This window comes from Agrilus planipennis, unplaced genomic scaffold (genome assembly GCF_000699045.2).
Source record: "Agrilus planipennis isolate EAB-ADULT unplaced genomic scaffold, Apla_2.0 scaffold85, whole genome shotgun sequence".
NCBI lineage: Eukaryota > Metazoa > Arthropoda > Insecta > Coleoptera > Buprestidae > Agrilus > Agrilus planipennis.
In genome coordinates, this window is record NW_020438910.1 from 349096 (window position 1) to 365454 (window position 16359).

General features: G+C 32.4%; 1 protein-coding gene across 1 annotated transcript in view; it reads left to right on the forward strand.

Annotated features, from left to right (window-relative positions):
* Positions 1–16359, forward strand: part of LOC108733882 — a 170516-nt gene that overhangs the window by 148129 nt on the left and 6028 nt on the right. Inside the window, exons 3-4 of the mRNA XM_018465229.2 lie at positions 4310–4517; positions 8823–8948. Of these exons, the coding sequence (XP_018320731.1) occupies positions 4310–4517; positions 8823–8948 (334 nt within the window). The remainder of the gene's footprint in view (positions 1–4309; positions 4518–8822; positions 8949–16359) is intronic.

A 16359-nucleotide genomic window follows, 5' to 3' on the forward strand; every position in this document is an offset into this window, starting at 1 on the left:
ACTACTTGTTTTTTAATTCTATATAAAAGAACTAATTCTGTAATGATATTTTTTAATTTAGATTTCGCTAATCCCTACAAAATTTTTATTTCACCGAATACCAATTTCATTTCATGATAAACGAACATTCCATTGCCTTATAGTTAAAACATAAAAAACGATTTACTAGTATATTTAAAAATGCATAAATTATAGAATAATTTGGTCGGATTTGTACAAGTAGGTATTTTAATTTTTGTAATTATTTTGCGTTTTAAAAAAGTTATTGAGTAAACACTATTGTAGCCACGCCAAGGCAATCCTGCGATCCTGATTAGTATGAGTATGATTTTCATTTAATTTTACTAACATTGAATCAAGGATACACAAAATCTCTAAGATCTCTTTTCAGTGTTAGGAAATAATATTCATAGCAGTATATTTACAGTAAGTACGCGACTTTACTAATGGCATATTTATTACATTACTTCACAAATCTTGTAAAATGTATTATGCCTCAAGCCTCTCAATAAACGATAGCTCCAGTAAAGAGCCATTTTTCACATGTAAGACGGTAGTTAACGTCACATACTATAAATTTTATTCTCGAGAGAGACTGAAAGTCTTGCCAACAATGTGCACAGCGGATGTATCGGAAAGTTAGTGGCTTTGGCGAAATTTTAGTGAACAATATTTCATTCAAAATGTAATATTAAAAAAGACATTTAATCTATTTCTTGAGAGGATTTCTGAATACCCAAGGACCCAATGGATTACATTGTATAGGAAGTGACGGCGGGGGAGGCATAAATAATAGACACACAGTAGATTTTTGTGTCAATTTTTGCGTTATCTATTAATGGAATTAAATGTAATAGAGGAAGATCACGAGATTGCAGTGGGTTTTACTTTTGTTCTGTGGGCTTTCCAATTTTATTTAGTGAAATTTTATGTTTTTTTGTAATACATTTTGTTTGCATCATCCCTGCCTACCGCCAACTCATATGCTCGCCTTTTGGGATTTCATTTAAGTTTACTGAGTTGTACCTCGAGTAGTCTGTAGTTTTTGACAAAAGTTTTTCTGTCAACTGCAGGGACGACTCTAGGAGTATTTCAAAACTAAAGCTCGTTAAAAACTTTTTCGATCTTCTACAGCCGAAGAAGGATTGGTTATGAAATCGATAGAGCGGGAGTTATGTGATGAAATAGACTACTGCAGTATTATTAATTACAGCAAAGTCAAGAAAAGCCCATTTCTGAAGAACGTTTGAGTTTTCGGTCAAAAATTTATCGAAAGTAGCTACTAGACGCAGATTGCGATTTCGATCTTATTTGATCTCATCAGCGTAATACCTTAGTAAGGTCTTATCTAACGCTTTAAATACTTTAGTAGCACCTGAGATACTAAATAACTGAAAAGAGTTTGTTTCTATTTTCCGTGAGTCTGTTTATGATTCAATTACCCTGTATTTAAAATTTTGAATACACCAGTATAATACATCCAATTTTTTTCACCCTCTCCTGAATCACAACCTCAGCGACCCCACTTTGCCGTTGCACGCGGCCTGCAAAAGTCTAAGCCGGCCCTGGTCGAGTGTAATGAAATTTTGAGAAAATATACTTAACTGGTGCATGTTTTCGTGTGGTAGATTGATACTAGTAAAAAGGGGAGAATTATAGACGTATGTATATAATCTAGGAAAGCCGAATTAACTCCCCGGTTTTATTTTATCTTAAGGATAAAAAGGAGGAGGGACCAGCCAGGTACCCGGTTTGGTTCTAGTACCCAGCGGATTTGGCAATATTTTTAGGATCCGGTCAGGTAATTCTATCAGAGGAAAATGAAAAAACAAACACCAACAATAATAATTCAATAAGTATAACAAAACACCTACCTAATGAAAATTGGTAGTTAAGATTGTATTGCGATAGGTTGTTTTTCCTAATTTGTATTATTTATTAATTACTAAGGTACAGGCGCCAATGAAGGCCCACTTAATTTCAAAACCTCGTAAAATTTTACAGATAAGTAACGTAAAGAAAAAACATAATGGAAGTTGTTATATATTTATTTGAGAAACAAGATATCTAAAAAAGTAGTAAAGCTTTTGGCATTTTAACACAAATGTAAACACTNATACATGTTTTTAATTACATATTAAAAAGTTAAAATCATATTTATGTTGTAAATGTTTCTGAATATGAAAATAAAAATAGTGTAAGTACGTATTATTTGTTAAATGTTATGCTTATTCCTTGTCCAGCGATAACCCTAATGACGAACGATAATTACACACTTAAGAAATGTTAATTAGCTGTATGTACTCATGTGTAAAATGTATAAAATATCAGCAGTAGGTATAATGCTATCTGCTTTTGATACGATAAACAAATGGTTTCAGTAATTCATAAACACAAAGAAATGCAGATTTCATTCATTAAATCTTAAATGTTAAAAACGCATCAAGTGAAAAACGGTATGTTTAAAAATTGCTTATTTTCGGTAAAGGCAGCTTTAAATTATATTATTATATTTTATTACTGACTTCAAATTTAATACATTATTATTCAATATCAACAACAAGTCAAACTTATAACAAACAAACATACAAACACAAAAATATACTAACACTACATTTGAATAAACCTAGGAAGGCCCGGACTATGTTTGGGAATTATATTATGGGCCATGATAGGAAATTACACTCGGATTGAGTATAATTTCATAAAAATACGAAAAAGGAAATAAAATAATAACTCTCACCTATAATTCGCTGATTAAATATAAATTTTCACAGTTTAGAGCAACGAGATTTGTTTTAAATTTGTAAATTTTCAAAATGATTTAGATAATGGAGGTTATAAAGCGTGCATCATCTTAACATGACCAAGCAAACTGTCATCTGCCTAGTAGCATAAACCCGCGAAATTTAAAATGTTTCGAATAATCATAACCGTATTTTTTTAAAAGTGGGCTATCCTAGGAGCCGGACCATAGTTCTTGTAGTTACTTTTTCTCGTGAATAATACGTCACAATTTCTATCAGGTTTAGGTTAGGTTATTAACGATGACTTATTAGTATGATTTTGTCACCTTGCAGACTTTTACTGTATATAAACATTATAGGCTCATTTCAACGGTTTCACCTCAACTCTGTCGTTAAAAATCCATTCACCAAGAATTACAATTTTATTGGTTTAATGTTTAAACGACTTTTTGAACGGGATTTGAATGCGATTTAGGGCGTTGGTGAGGCTGGTTTTTAATGGAAAACCCCCCAAAACGAAGACATAAACCGTTAACCGTACTGCTTTTGACGGGTGCCCGGTTGTCCGGTGCATCCTAACTAATATTATAAATGCGAATACGAGTTTGTTTGTTTGTTTGTCAGATTTTCACGCCTTAACTACTCCACCGATCATTATGAAATTTTATACAGGGGTGCAAAAAATGGCATAGGGTACCTTTTATCCAGAAAAAATATTGTTTCCGAGGGATAGAAAAAGATTAGCTTTTTGTGGTCAATTTCACGCCTTAACTACTCAATCGATAATCATAAAATTTTTAGACACATTTTCAAGTGTACAGAAAAGAATTAGGGTACGTTTTATTCAGAAGAAAAAATGCTGTTCCCGAGGGATAGAAAAATTAATTTTATATGGTCGTCGATGACTTTTGACACGTTTAGGACATGTTACCCACCGGATGATATGAATAATGAATAAATCTAAAAATATCTGCAACAAACCAAATGATTGTTTTAGAAAATACCACAAATGGCGCGGTAAATGCCATCTGTAGTACGATGCTACATTTTAGGATTACGTATGCTCCAACAAGGTCCATTTAAATATATGGATATCTACTTGCTGAAACGAATCCCGGCGTAGCTAACCTGATAGACACGTTACCATAATCGAATAAAATAATTCGAAGTAGTCTGTATTCTGTCGAAAATGCCAGACGCGGATCGCGATTTCGATCATTTTGGATCTCATCAGCGCGTTTCAGCAAGTAAATATCCATACAAATGGACCTTGTTGGAGCATAGGTAATCCTAAAATGTAGCATCGTAGTACAGATAGCGTTTACCGCGCCATTTGTGGTATTTTCTAAAACGCGCTGTTAAGATAGCAGGTAAAAGTTGATCTGTGTTCTGTCGGAGGTGTATGCGACGCGCTCATGAGATCCAAAAAGATCGAAATCGCGATCCGCGTCTGGCAGTTTCGACAGAATACAGACCACTTCGAATTATTTTATTCAAATGATTGTTGTTTAATTATTAAATATTTGTATACCTACAAAACGTAAAAGATAACATTTTTTCAGGTGGCCCTTATTTTGGGTCGAGATGGCAAGATTTTTTTACGTGCACCAGACGGCTTAGAAGATTGGTTCGAACTTCTCGAAGAATGCATGCTGACTAGTAAAGAGAGAAGAAGAGCCCTTAGACACAATTCACGAGATGAAAAATCTAAAGACAATAACAACGTGCTTAACTCTTTAGAAGACTGGTTAGCGTCTCGTAGAAAACTACGTAAGTACCCATTTTTAAATAAATATTATATTAATAAAACAAATAATATTTTAAAAAATTGGTCTGGGTGCGACCGGAAAGGTCCACACGGCTAACTTCCCAGTGGAAGAGAATAAAACACACAGAGACATCCACTTAAATACTGTAGCATTCAACCCTACAACTGTAGGGACCTTGCGCTAAAAGAACATTTTGGGAAACATCGACATAAAGTAGTTGCCAAGGTGACAATATTAATCAAAACTTAATAAAATAATCAAACAAGTCAACAGAACACAACCACAAAATTTAAAAAACGAACATTGCTAAGGAACATTGATTAACATACTAAACTACCTTAAACTACCTACAACTAAGGATGAGGATCTACTTGTTATTACAAAATAAACTATCAAAAGGCATTTTGATTCACTAAGGCAACCATTTTTTTGGCAGAGCCAATGAATTTTAACTTCGGTCGGAATACTTTTTACTGACTTGCTTCAGAAAAACGCGTTTTGTCTAGCAAGAACTAGTTTTAACTGATTTTGATTTTGAGCATTAGTTAATTCTAGTTTTAACAAAGTCATTTAGTAAAAACTAGTTCTCACTAGGGAAAACGCGTTCTATCTAAAAACTGGTTTTAACTGTAACAAAGATATGTCAAAATTTAGGATTTCTAGCATTACTATAAATTCCCACTGGAAAGTTAATAAGACAAAAAACATACATGTTTTTAATTACATATTAAAAAGTTAAAATCATATTTATGTTGTAAATGTTTCTGAATATGAAAATAAAAATAGTGTAAGTACGTATTATTTGTTAAATGTTATGCTTATTCCTTGTCCAGCGATAACCCTAATGACGAACGATAATTACACACTTAAGAAATGTTAATTAGCTGTATGTACTCATGTGTAAAATGTATAAAATATCAGCAGTAGGTATAATGCTATCTGCTTTTGATACGATAAACAAATGGTTTCAGTAATTCATAAACACAAAGAAATGCAGATTTCATTCATTAAATCTTAAATGTTAAAAACGCATCAAGTGAAAAACGGTATGTTTAAAAATTGCTTATTTTCGGTAAAGGCAGCTTTAAATTATATTATTATATTTTATGACTAAATTAAGGGATGTATGGAAAACAACACATTCGTTTTCTATGATACATAGTCCAACCCAACCTACCCTAACCTCAAGGTACAGTCAATTCGGTAATTATGACATGCCAATCCTTTCCAATATTGGAATAAGCGAATGGACTGAGTGCTCTCCAGAAAGAGAAAAAGTTGCATTGTGTTTAAAACCTATATCTTTTCTGCAAGCCATAATAAACTCAGACAACTACTGACCGCACATTTGTTTTGTCTCTATCGCACTTTAGTCTGTATTTAGTTCACAACTTAATTCGAAACATTTAGGCCATTTTTTTTGTCTATGTTTCCAACAGTAACCTAACGTTTATTATACGATCGGACTTAGCCTTTGCTGAATAGCATTTATTCTATTGTTATTAACTCAAATAAATTGTTTCCAAACATTAATTTCTCTAATTTTAACCCTTTTTGTATAACTTTTTATAAATATAGATTCTTACATAATTTTTTACATTCAATAATTCTACATTCTAAGCGATAAACTAAATGAACTACTGAAGTATGTATTTCATCGAAAAAATTGAATTTTTTAAGCGTTTAAATTTTACGATTTTGCTTATACTACAAAATTTTAAATATTAATTCTAAAACACCGAAAGTTCGCCTGACGCATTCCCCTTTCTCAATTAAACTGCTGTCCCGTGGATAATGCGGTTTCATCAATAATCACTGTAGTGGGCGTATGTAATTACATCCTTCTTCTGTACGTTGCTGGTAAACTGTAACCTTTACCAACTTTATCTGGCCAATTTTTAGTGTCAGATCGGTGTTCATATATAGTGGCAGAGACTAAAGTTTTCCTTGAAAACTAAATTCATTCAACAGTAGGCACTAGCGTAGCGTGGGGAGGGGGGGCAATGGGGGCAACGGGTGGCTCAAAAGTAGGGGCGGCAAAAATATTTTTTTCGGTATTAGATAGAATTAGGTCCGCCTCGCAGTAATGTTAGATGCCCCAATTTCTTAGTATTTGTACCAATTTTTAATAATTTGTATCATGTAACAAGCATTACCGTCTAGGTACTTAAAAATTCTTTATAAAGACTTTTGTGTTGTTAAAAATATGTGAAAAGTATCGGTCCTGTATCCAAACGTAAATTCAGCCACCATAGCAAAAGCTGAAAGGCGAATGGTCAATCCCTAACGATCCACTTTATGATAGGGACGAAGGCCTTGCAGAATAGGTACCTACGATTACAAAATCGTAACAATCGTAGAAAAACATACCAAAAAGCAGAAACACAAATCGTCTGGTGGACTATTGGGATCCGTCAAATGGGCATACACCATCTGGTGGCAAATTTTATAATTCGAATGAGGGAAAAATTTACATAGGAACTGTGCACGCAAATTGTAAAATTGTTTATTAAAATAATAAAACACGATAAAAAAGTAAAAATTTTTTTGGTGATGGAGTCGACGAAGTTTTCTTCTAAAGTTAAATCAAATAAAAAGTTAATACGTTCAGTGAAAAGCTGCAATAGCACTTCAGACATAGATCTTCACTCTTCACCTACATTAACTACTTTCCAATAAAAACTAACCGTTTTATATATGTAAAAAATATATTCGGAAAATTATAGAAAAAAGTAAACTAATAGAAGCTTGGATAAAAGCAGTAGGTATCAAAGAAGTGAATTCTGGAATAAAAATTTGTTCACGTCATTTTAATGCACTCTGATTTTACCTCTCTTAACCTATGGTTCTTTGATTTGGTCTCCCTATACAAAACAATCCCAAAAAATCCTAGAGAACATACAATATCGTGCAATAAGGTATGCTCATGGAAATCTAATAAAAAAGAATGATCACAATTATACAAATTATATGAAGCGATACTCACTTTTAAGTATAATTTCTCTCCCTAAATATCATGACATACTTATTTGTATATAAACTCCTATCTGGACACTTAAATTGTCCCCCTTTATCTGCACATTTTGCAAACCGAAAAATTAACTACGATATCAGAAACCCAAATCCTTTGGCAGAGTCTACATACAAATCAAATTTTGCCTACTTTAATCCTATAGCAAGACTTCGTCGAATTTGGAATACATTCTCTCCTACCCTTATAAATGTTGGCACTATATCACAACTAAAAAAAATGAAATATATTGATAAAATTATTGTATTCTTTTTGTAACTGGTTGTAAACCCGTAATCTATAATAAATAAAATAAAAATAAAATAAAGTGATGTAGAATTATCGAAACTTTAAAGCATTGTAAAAGTATGAAAAGAATATATATCCCCCTTGCGACAATAAAATACTGACGATCAGGATCGTGATAGCTATTTGAAGAACCGAAACATTAACAATTCTTAATGAATCCTGAGATGAATCCTCAAAATCCGCTTGCTATTCTGAATTATGTATATAAATGAAGTAAGTTATGTGAGGCCTTTGCATATGCACATGTTTAATTTTAAATTCCCTAGCTACGCCAAAGGATTTAATAACAAGCGTGGACGTGGCATTTCATATTTTCTTTTTAATATATAGATATCTACCATTTGCATACCCGTAGGTAGTGCTGGAGAAAACTATCTATAGTATATACATAGGTATCGGTAACAATTAATAGCAACTGAAAACTATCGATATATCTATATTTTCGCTAATTATCTATTAGTTATCAATATATCAACAGTTATCGATAATTATCTAATAAATCGATAACTATCGATATATAACAGCTAAACTTAAGAAAGGCCTTTTTTAATAAAGCCCTCCTATAAAAATACTATGTATATACGGTAATTAGTTGTCGAATGATAAAATTCCAAAATTAAGGAATAAAAATTCGTTTGTTATTTAAATAAAAAAATTGCAAGATGCCACATCTAAATAATAATATCAAAGCCTCATATTTTAACAGGATCTATGTCTATGGATACTCCATCGATTTTTCAATGTTTTTCGAAAAAAACAAAACAGTCACTTTAATTGAAACACCCTAATATTACTAGAAAGAAAAAGTAAGGAATAAGTTTAACGATTGGTGTAAATGAAATTGTACATATAAATTAATTTTTTTATTCAACTCACTTTTCTTTATCGAAATTATCTTCATCTTGATTTCCCAACTGTAATATCTGATCTTTTAAACCTCGTTATTATATCTTTGAGATTCTACAAGGTTCATATATTTTGTTGCAGCCCCAAGCCGTTTGCCGACAGACAGCGTCAGCACGAGACAAGACAGCGTGCGACGCCGGGACTGTCGCAATTGGACGCAGCGAGACGACGACTGGGAAAATCCGACGCTCGACAACAGACTGTCTCGTAAGTGACGTTTCAACTTTTTATTTTTTCCTTTTAACCCTCTTTTTCGCTGCCGCCAGATAGATAATAAAATAACCAACAACCAACCGACTAAACTAGGCTGCTACTCGACCAAATTGAAATCGATTTCACATAATACAATTTAAATATTCATCGTAGGGAATCCAGTAGACTTGTGGCAACAAAATTTTTCATCAATAATAATTATATTACATAGTCGACTCAGTGAAGGTTTTCACTTTTTAATTCTCTGGAAATATGATTTTAATTTTAATCATTTTGTTCATGTATTTCTTAATATTGTTAAAAATTAGAAACATCCCAATTGGGGCAAGTACTTTGTCATATTGTTTAATATCACAAGTTGCAACTCTTGCGGAAGTTCCGCATACTTTTTCACATCTGGTTCCGCTTTTTTATGATGGAAGCTCACCGTAACTTAACAAAATCTTATTTCTCATCTCTCTAAAAATCAATAAATATATCGGAACAATAAAACAAGTAAAAATTTATCAGTGTTATCTGTTGACTGAACTTCACCGTTTTCAAAGACAATTTAAATGAAATTACTCGTAGGAATGTTGCATATTAGACAGCCTATTGGGCGACCCCACTGTAACGTTGTGAACGTATTATTATCCACCCTTTAGTTTTAGGATGTATTAGCGTATTTGCGACAAGTAATACTTTCCCTGTGCAAATAATTTTATTGTACTTGAGGGCCTAAATCTATTTCCAAATATTTTCAAAATTTTATTCTCTTATTGGTTTCCTACTTTAATCTAGAAACGTCTCGGACTTCTAGCTCCCCCTTAAGAGTCCTAATAATTTCATTTCGAAAATACCAACATAGTTATAGCGCTAATTTATTTTGTATAGTGTTTGTTCAGTGTTGTAAGTTTTAAGTTAAAAATGCAATTTTGTAATTATTTTGTTGATATTAACTACGCAAATGTCAAATATAAAATCTGTAATAAAATATTCGCAAAAAGCTTGCACGACCACTGCATTACAGATTCACCTAAAATCATTACACTTCCGCATTCCGCATCCGCTTCTGTTTCCTCTTCCGTAAAAATTTACTATTTACTTCTGTTTCCGTTACATCACTAAATTGTTTAAACAATAATAAGAGTATTTTCAGGAAGTGTCTATTTTTATGCCTTTCGCAATTTTCATAAAAAAATTAATTGCCTTTATTAAAAATTTAGGAAAAGAAATAGTTTGAAACATTTCGAGGCTAATAATATACTTATTCATGTTGTTTAAACAATAATAAATATCTAATGCCATTTACATTAATTTTTTCGTGTCGTTTATCAAAAAGTGAGTCGTTTTTGTTAAAAATTTATTAAAAATGTCTACCCATTGTTAGCTAAAAGGTCGTTACTATTATAGGTACTTAAAGATATTGTGTTCAACGAATCACAATTCAAAACCGCCAAGTATAGGTTAAATTAATTACTCAGTTTATAGATTCACGGTTCTCATACATTAGTCACAAAATCAGAAACTCTCATAAAGTTCCAATCAAAAACTTACAACCGCGATTGTTATAGATATTCCCCGAAATACGGACTTTTTTGTTTAGATTATTCTCGAGGAAGGGAAATCTTCAAAAGAAACCCCCTGAAAGAGGTAATGTTGGATTTTTACCTACTAAAACACCTCCTCGAGTGGGGAGATATATCCTGAGGGTTGCTCATCCCCGGAAAGGGAATGGAGGGTTGGGATTGGGGAAAGGGTTGAGGGGGGAAAATGGTTAAGCGTGGGAGGTATTGAGGGGGGGGTCGGAATAGGTGGTCCATAAAATACGGACTTGATTGAAATTTATTTATAGTAATCCTGGACCAAAATAACCTCTTATTTCAATAACCAGTTGTTATCGTCTATATTATTTTTAATAGACAGTTTAACCGGTTACTAAACCCACTAACCGGTGATCAGTTATTTTACGATTAGCGTTGCTTTTTGTTCACTTCACGTTTCGTTATTCGGAATTTGTTAATATTTTAGTTGTCAGTACACAACACTACTCTGTATGTCCTTACAAGGTTTCTATTTCTGTAGGTTTTCTACTCTTTCTGTAGGTGTTGCAGTTTACACTACCACTACTACTATAGTAAATAAAATTTCATTGTATACTCACTGTTTTGTATAATAAGAGCCTTATAAATTAACGAAATACTTATGTATCAATAAATTGCAATATATCCAGACATGTTTTTTTTTAAGAAATTGAAACGGTGTCTTCAATGTCCCTAGCATTTTGTTCATTATTCTGGTGTGAATAGTAGCAATGAGCATATGTTCAATTATGCTTTTGTTTGTAAATTATGTTTGTTAGTTGGACACCAACAAATGCATTCACCAATATAATTACTTGCATATAAAAAGCAACCTATACGGCTTGTTGTATGCAGTTTGTGTACACACGAGTTCAAGTTTGATGAATAATAATTTAACTGAAACAATGGGTCATAAATATAATTGAAATTAAAACCGCAGTCGATGAACACCTAAATACTTTTGCCTTATTAATTGCTTGTAAAATTCACACATATAAAATATTACATAAATTTAATATTGTAGTGAGCACGAGCGTGTTTGTGTGCGATCGGGCACATGTGTATGTGAGCGGCTTATCGATTCGCCGACTAGCCGCGGGCGCCTTTCTTCGTGTGCACTGTATTTGTAAATGTGTGTGTCGTGCCAGCGTTCTGGGAAAAGCTGTTAAACAGTTCAAAGAAAAAATAAACGATCCGGATGTTTCTAGAGGGTTCCAGAAAGTAAACAAAAGAGTATTGAAAGGAAGAGACGATCGCCGAGAAAAGGAGAAATAAATTGACCGTTGCAGAAATAAATTGACAGTGATAGCAGTGAAATAGTGATATATCAACAGCAGTGTAATAAATAGAATAATTCATAACCTAAGTTTAGTAATAAATTAATAGTGTTTTTAAGTTCTTCAATAATTAGTGTAAATAAATAGTTTTGTCGTTATAAGTCTTAGAAGTTAATTTTGTTATATATATACTTACGATTTCTTTTGAAGCTTAATAAATTGCCCTGGACCATAAACGTAATTAGTCATACGTGTATGTAGTAGTCAAAGTAGAATCCAAAGCACAATACAAAATACATTGTTTTGTTTGAAAGTAACAACATGTAAACAAACCCAAAGCTAAAGAAACTATGGATTCAATTTATTTCTCTTACTACAATGTACAAAAGATCAGATTTCACATCAATAAAATTATTCGCCACCCTATTTCTTTCACGCTAAGCAAACTATTTTAATATCAGTATCATTAAAACGATGACAAAGACAAATAAGGAAGCATATAGAAGAATTATTTGTTGCTGAAAATTATTTCGAAAATACCTACTTTGCATTTAGCATTTGAAATATAAAAGGGAAATCTATTTTGTATTTTACATTTAAAATGCATTTGCACTTTGTATTTAATTACTTTTAAAAACTGATTTTACTCACTCTGTAATCACTACGAATGCGATCGTATACAATAACCCTTATAACAATAGAAAGTATTACATATATATTAATCAAATACGGTGCCGCAATAGTAAAATGAATTACATTTTATTGATTTCAATATGGAAGCACAATGTAATTATTTATGGGTGCATTTTTAATTTTTCGTTCTATAACAAAACATTATTATTTATCTTGACTATTAAATGTGGATCGCGAATTTGGACTTACTTGTTCTAATTTTTTTTTGTGGAAGAGGGGCAATCTTCGAAAGACACCCAGCTGTCCATATGACTCGGATTTCCGAAGAAGGTGTCCTTGGATGTTCCGACTAAAACCCCTCTACCTAAAGCCGTTATAAGACCAATTTAGGTCCTGTTCAGACGATTGTGGTTATTAATGTTATGAGATTGTGTATTTTGAAAATGAACTATACGTTTGTGTGTGGGGGGGGGACGTTATTTTAAGGAGTTGGGTAGGTTACTCAGGTAATCGATGAATTCATCAGGGAGGTCGGGAGTGGTTGCCAATAATTTGGCAGTAGTTGAAGGGACTTGTCCTCGTCTGGTGTTATTCCGTTAAAGATAGCATAATATCAAACTACAGGCAGTATATCTCCATCTAGCGGTGTAATATTTCAAATGTTTCACAAAGCGCTACAATGGAATTTATTTGGCAATACAGCGTGACAGTAAACCAAAGTAATAAGAACAGTTTTAAGTTCTTAGCCAATAATTTATCTAAGCTACCGGATGTTGATCGCCATCTCGAACGTATTTCTTCTCAACAGCACGCCTATAATCTTTAGCGTCCCTCCTGAAGGTCACCCCCATTTCATGAATCAGTAATCTCGAACGCTAAACGAATTTCCTTCTGGGGAGTGGGTACCTTCCACTAAAACCTCTCTACTTCAAACCGTAATAGGGCTCTAAGACCGATTGGTTTGAATTCATCTTCAGCCATGTGATCAATTGTTCAATAATATCTCTGTGTGTGTGTGTGTGTGTGAATAATAAATTTACAATAGGTGATTTTTGCATCTGAATGTTATCCGATGTCCTTTTATGCACCATAGAGAACTACTGATCTGTATTAGTTAACTAGTTATTTCAATAAAAAAGATTCATTGAACTAAATGCGTCATTCCTAACTTTGTAATCACGCTGTATAGACTAGTACTTCATTGTACTCTTTCAGAAATTCCGGCAGGGTTTCCTTCCTGTTCCTCTTATTGTTAGATGGTATTGAATTAATTCCCTTTTTCCACAGGTTGGGCTATGGCATCGTCTTTTAAGACACATGCATACATTAATTTCACCGTCTAGTGGAATCGATTATTTAGTGCACACATTTATACATATACCCTCTATTCCTCAGAATCTGATTGAATTGCCTTAATCTGGTTGGCGAATGTTTCAAATCAATATGGCTTAACGGAATTACTGTACAAGTGCATACGTATTTATCTGTTTACGTAGAATAAGCAGTTTCTCGGTTGCAAACCTATATTAAGAATGCAGCATAACATGGAAACATTACAGAATAATAAAATTTGGTGATATATATTAATAGAATAACATTATGAATTAAGAACCCACTAAATCACTTACATATTATCAATTATAGTGACGATAAAAATCTTATGAAGTTGCAGTCTTTTGTTTAATTGAATATGGAGACGTATAGTCAACTTTTACCAAATTTTTAATAAAATCAGTTAAATTTATACAGAATGTAGATTCATCTTTTTTAAGAAAAGTTAAAAAAGCACGAGTTAATAAAATTAAGTTAATTAATAAAAGCAAATGTTGGATTTGTTATTTCTTACAGTAATAACGAATTTTCTAGTGCTTCTGGTCAAAAAAAAAAAACTTCCGAATATAAGTAACTTATTTAACACTTTTGGAAACTGTGAGAGCCACAGGGAGTCAAGCGTCAGTTCGCATGGCGCCTTTGAGAATTGGTAATGTATTCGCATCAATTTCATTGTTGCCGGAAAACACTGTTAGAAAATTGTCGCTAAGTGAGCATGCCGCCTATATATTATATTGTATTACAGGAAACAGGCACCCTTTATAAGGTGCTTTTACGTCATAATCAAACTTTCACAACAAATAGACAATAATAGGAACTATATTTAACCCAGAAATACTATGAATTGTTTATCTGACAGTCGATTATGATTTATATCGCTGTAGATTTATCTCACTGTTTAGACTTCTAATTCGCTCACAACAGATATCGATTTTATACTAACTCATAACTAACTAAATCCCGTCGAATGATGGTCANTATATTTTGTAGCCACATGAATGTTGTACTAAAGTATGCTTTAAATTCAAGGGACTTAGATTTAACATCTCTATAGCAAAATGGTCGCTGTAACCAAGGACGTAGTAAATATGAAATAGACCGACTTATGTATCTCAAAACAGAGACTGCTCTGCTTTTTTAATGAAGTTATCAACAAATTCATATTCATGTAATGTATTAAATCTTTCAGACATGTGCATGTGAATTGGACTTCTCTAAAACCAAAATTAGTATATTACTTACAGATGAATCGATCATTAATTTCAACCTTGTCGGACGCTTGTTAATGTATGTTTTTCGTGTGTGTGCCTTGCCTTTCTAACATACGTGTGTTTAATTTGATATTTCAATTTGTATGTTCATCTCCACAGTATATACAATACATATACTTACCATGAGAGGGTTTTTGTTTAACTTTTGTTAATATGTCAATATTTCAATTGTTCACTATTTTGGATTTTGGTTTTATCAGCCATATGTAAATTGCATGCTAATTTTGGTTTTAGAGAAGTCGAATCCACATAAATCATGCACATGTCTGAAAGACTTATTAACACATTAAATACATGTGAATTTTACATTTAAAAACGGACTAGTTTCTGTGTTGAGATACGATATTGTAATGTTCGTGGGTTTAACAAAATTAACTTCTAAGACTGATAACGACAAAAACTATTTATTTACACTAATTATTAAAGGACTTAAAAACACTATTAAATTATTACTAAGTTTAGGTTATGAATTATTCTATTTATTTACACTACTGTTCATATATCACTATTCACTGTGCTATTTATTTCATTGCTATCACTGTCAATTTATTTCTGAATTCACTTCTGCAACGGTCAATTTATTTTCTTCTTCTCTCGGCGATCGTCTCTTCCTTTAAATACTCTTTTGTTTACTTTCTGGAACCTTCTAGAAACATCCGGATAGTTTATTTTTCCTGTTTAACTGCTTTCCCAGAAACCAGGTACGACACACACATTTACAAATACGGCGCACATGAATAAAGGCGCCCGCGACTAGTCGGCGAATCGATAAGCCGTTCACACACACGTGTGCCCGATCGCACACAAACACACTCGTGCTCGCTACAATATTTTCAACAATTTCGTCTTGCATAGCTACAAATTTTTCAATGCCTCATGAAGACGGACGACTGAAATTACGCTCATATGCAATAAACGGCAAAATCCAATAAGAACGGATTATGTTCTTAATCAGTAATTTATCGACACTACGAGACGAAGATCGCGATTTCGAATTTATTTAATCTCTTCAGTATGCCATATGCAGTCTTAGTGGAACAGGTTTCAACACAGTATCAGAAGTTTATTTTTATTATTTTATGATCTTCCTCTAATATTACAATTTCATTTTTCATTGTTATTAATTACACAATGTAATTTAAATATTTAATTACTATACAATACTTTATTTAAATTTGAAAAACAAATTGACAGTACATTTCTTTTATAATTTATTAATATAGTATCTATAATTTTATAAAATATTATAAGGATAGTATGGATAAAAAATATAAGTCTCGATAAAATAATGTAAAATGTAATACGAAGTACCACCCTAACTTCCCTTGTA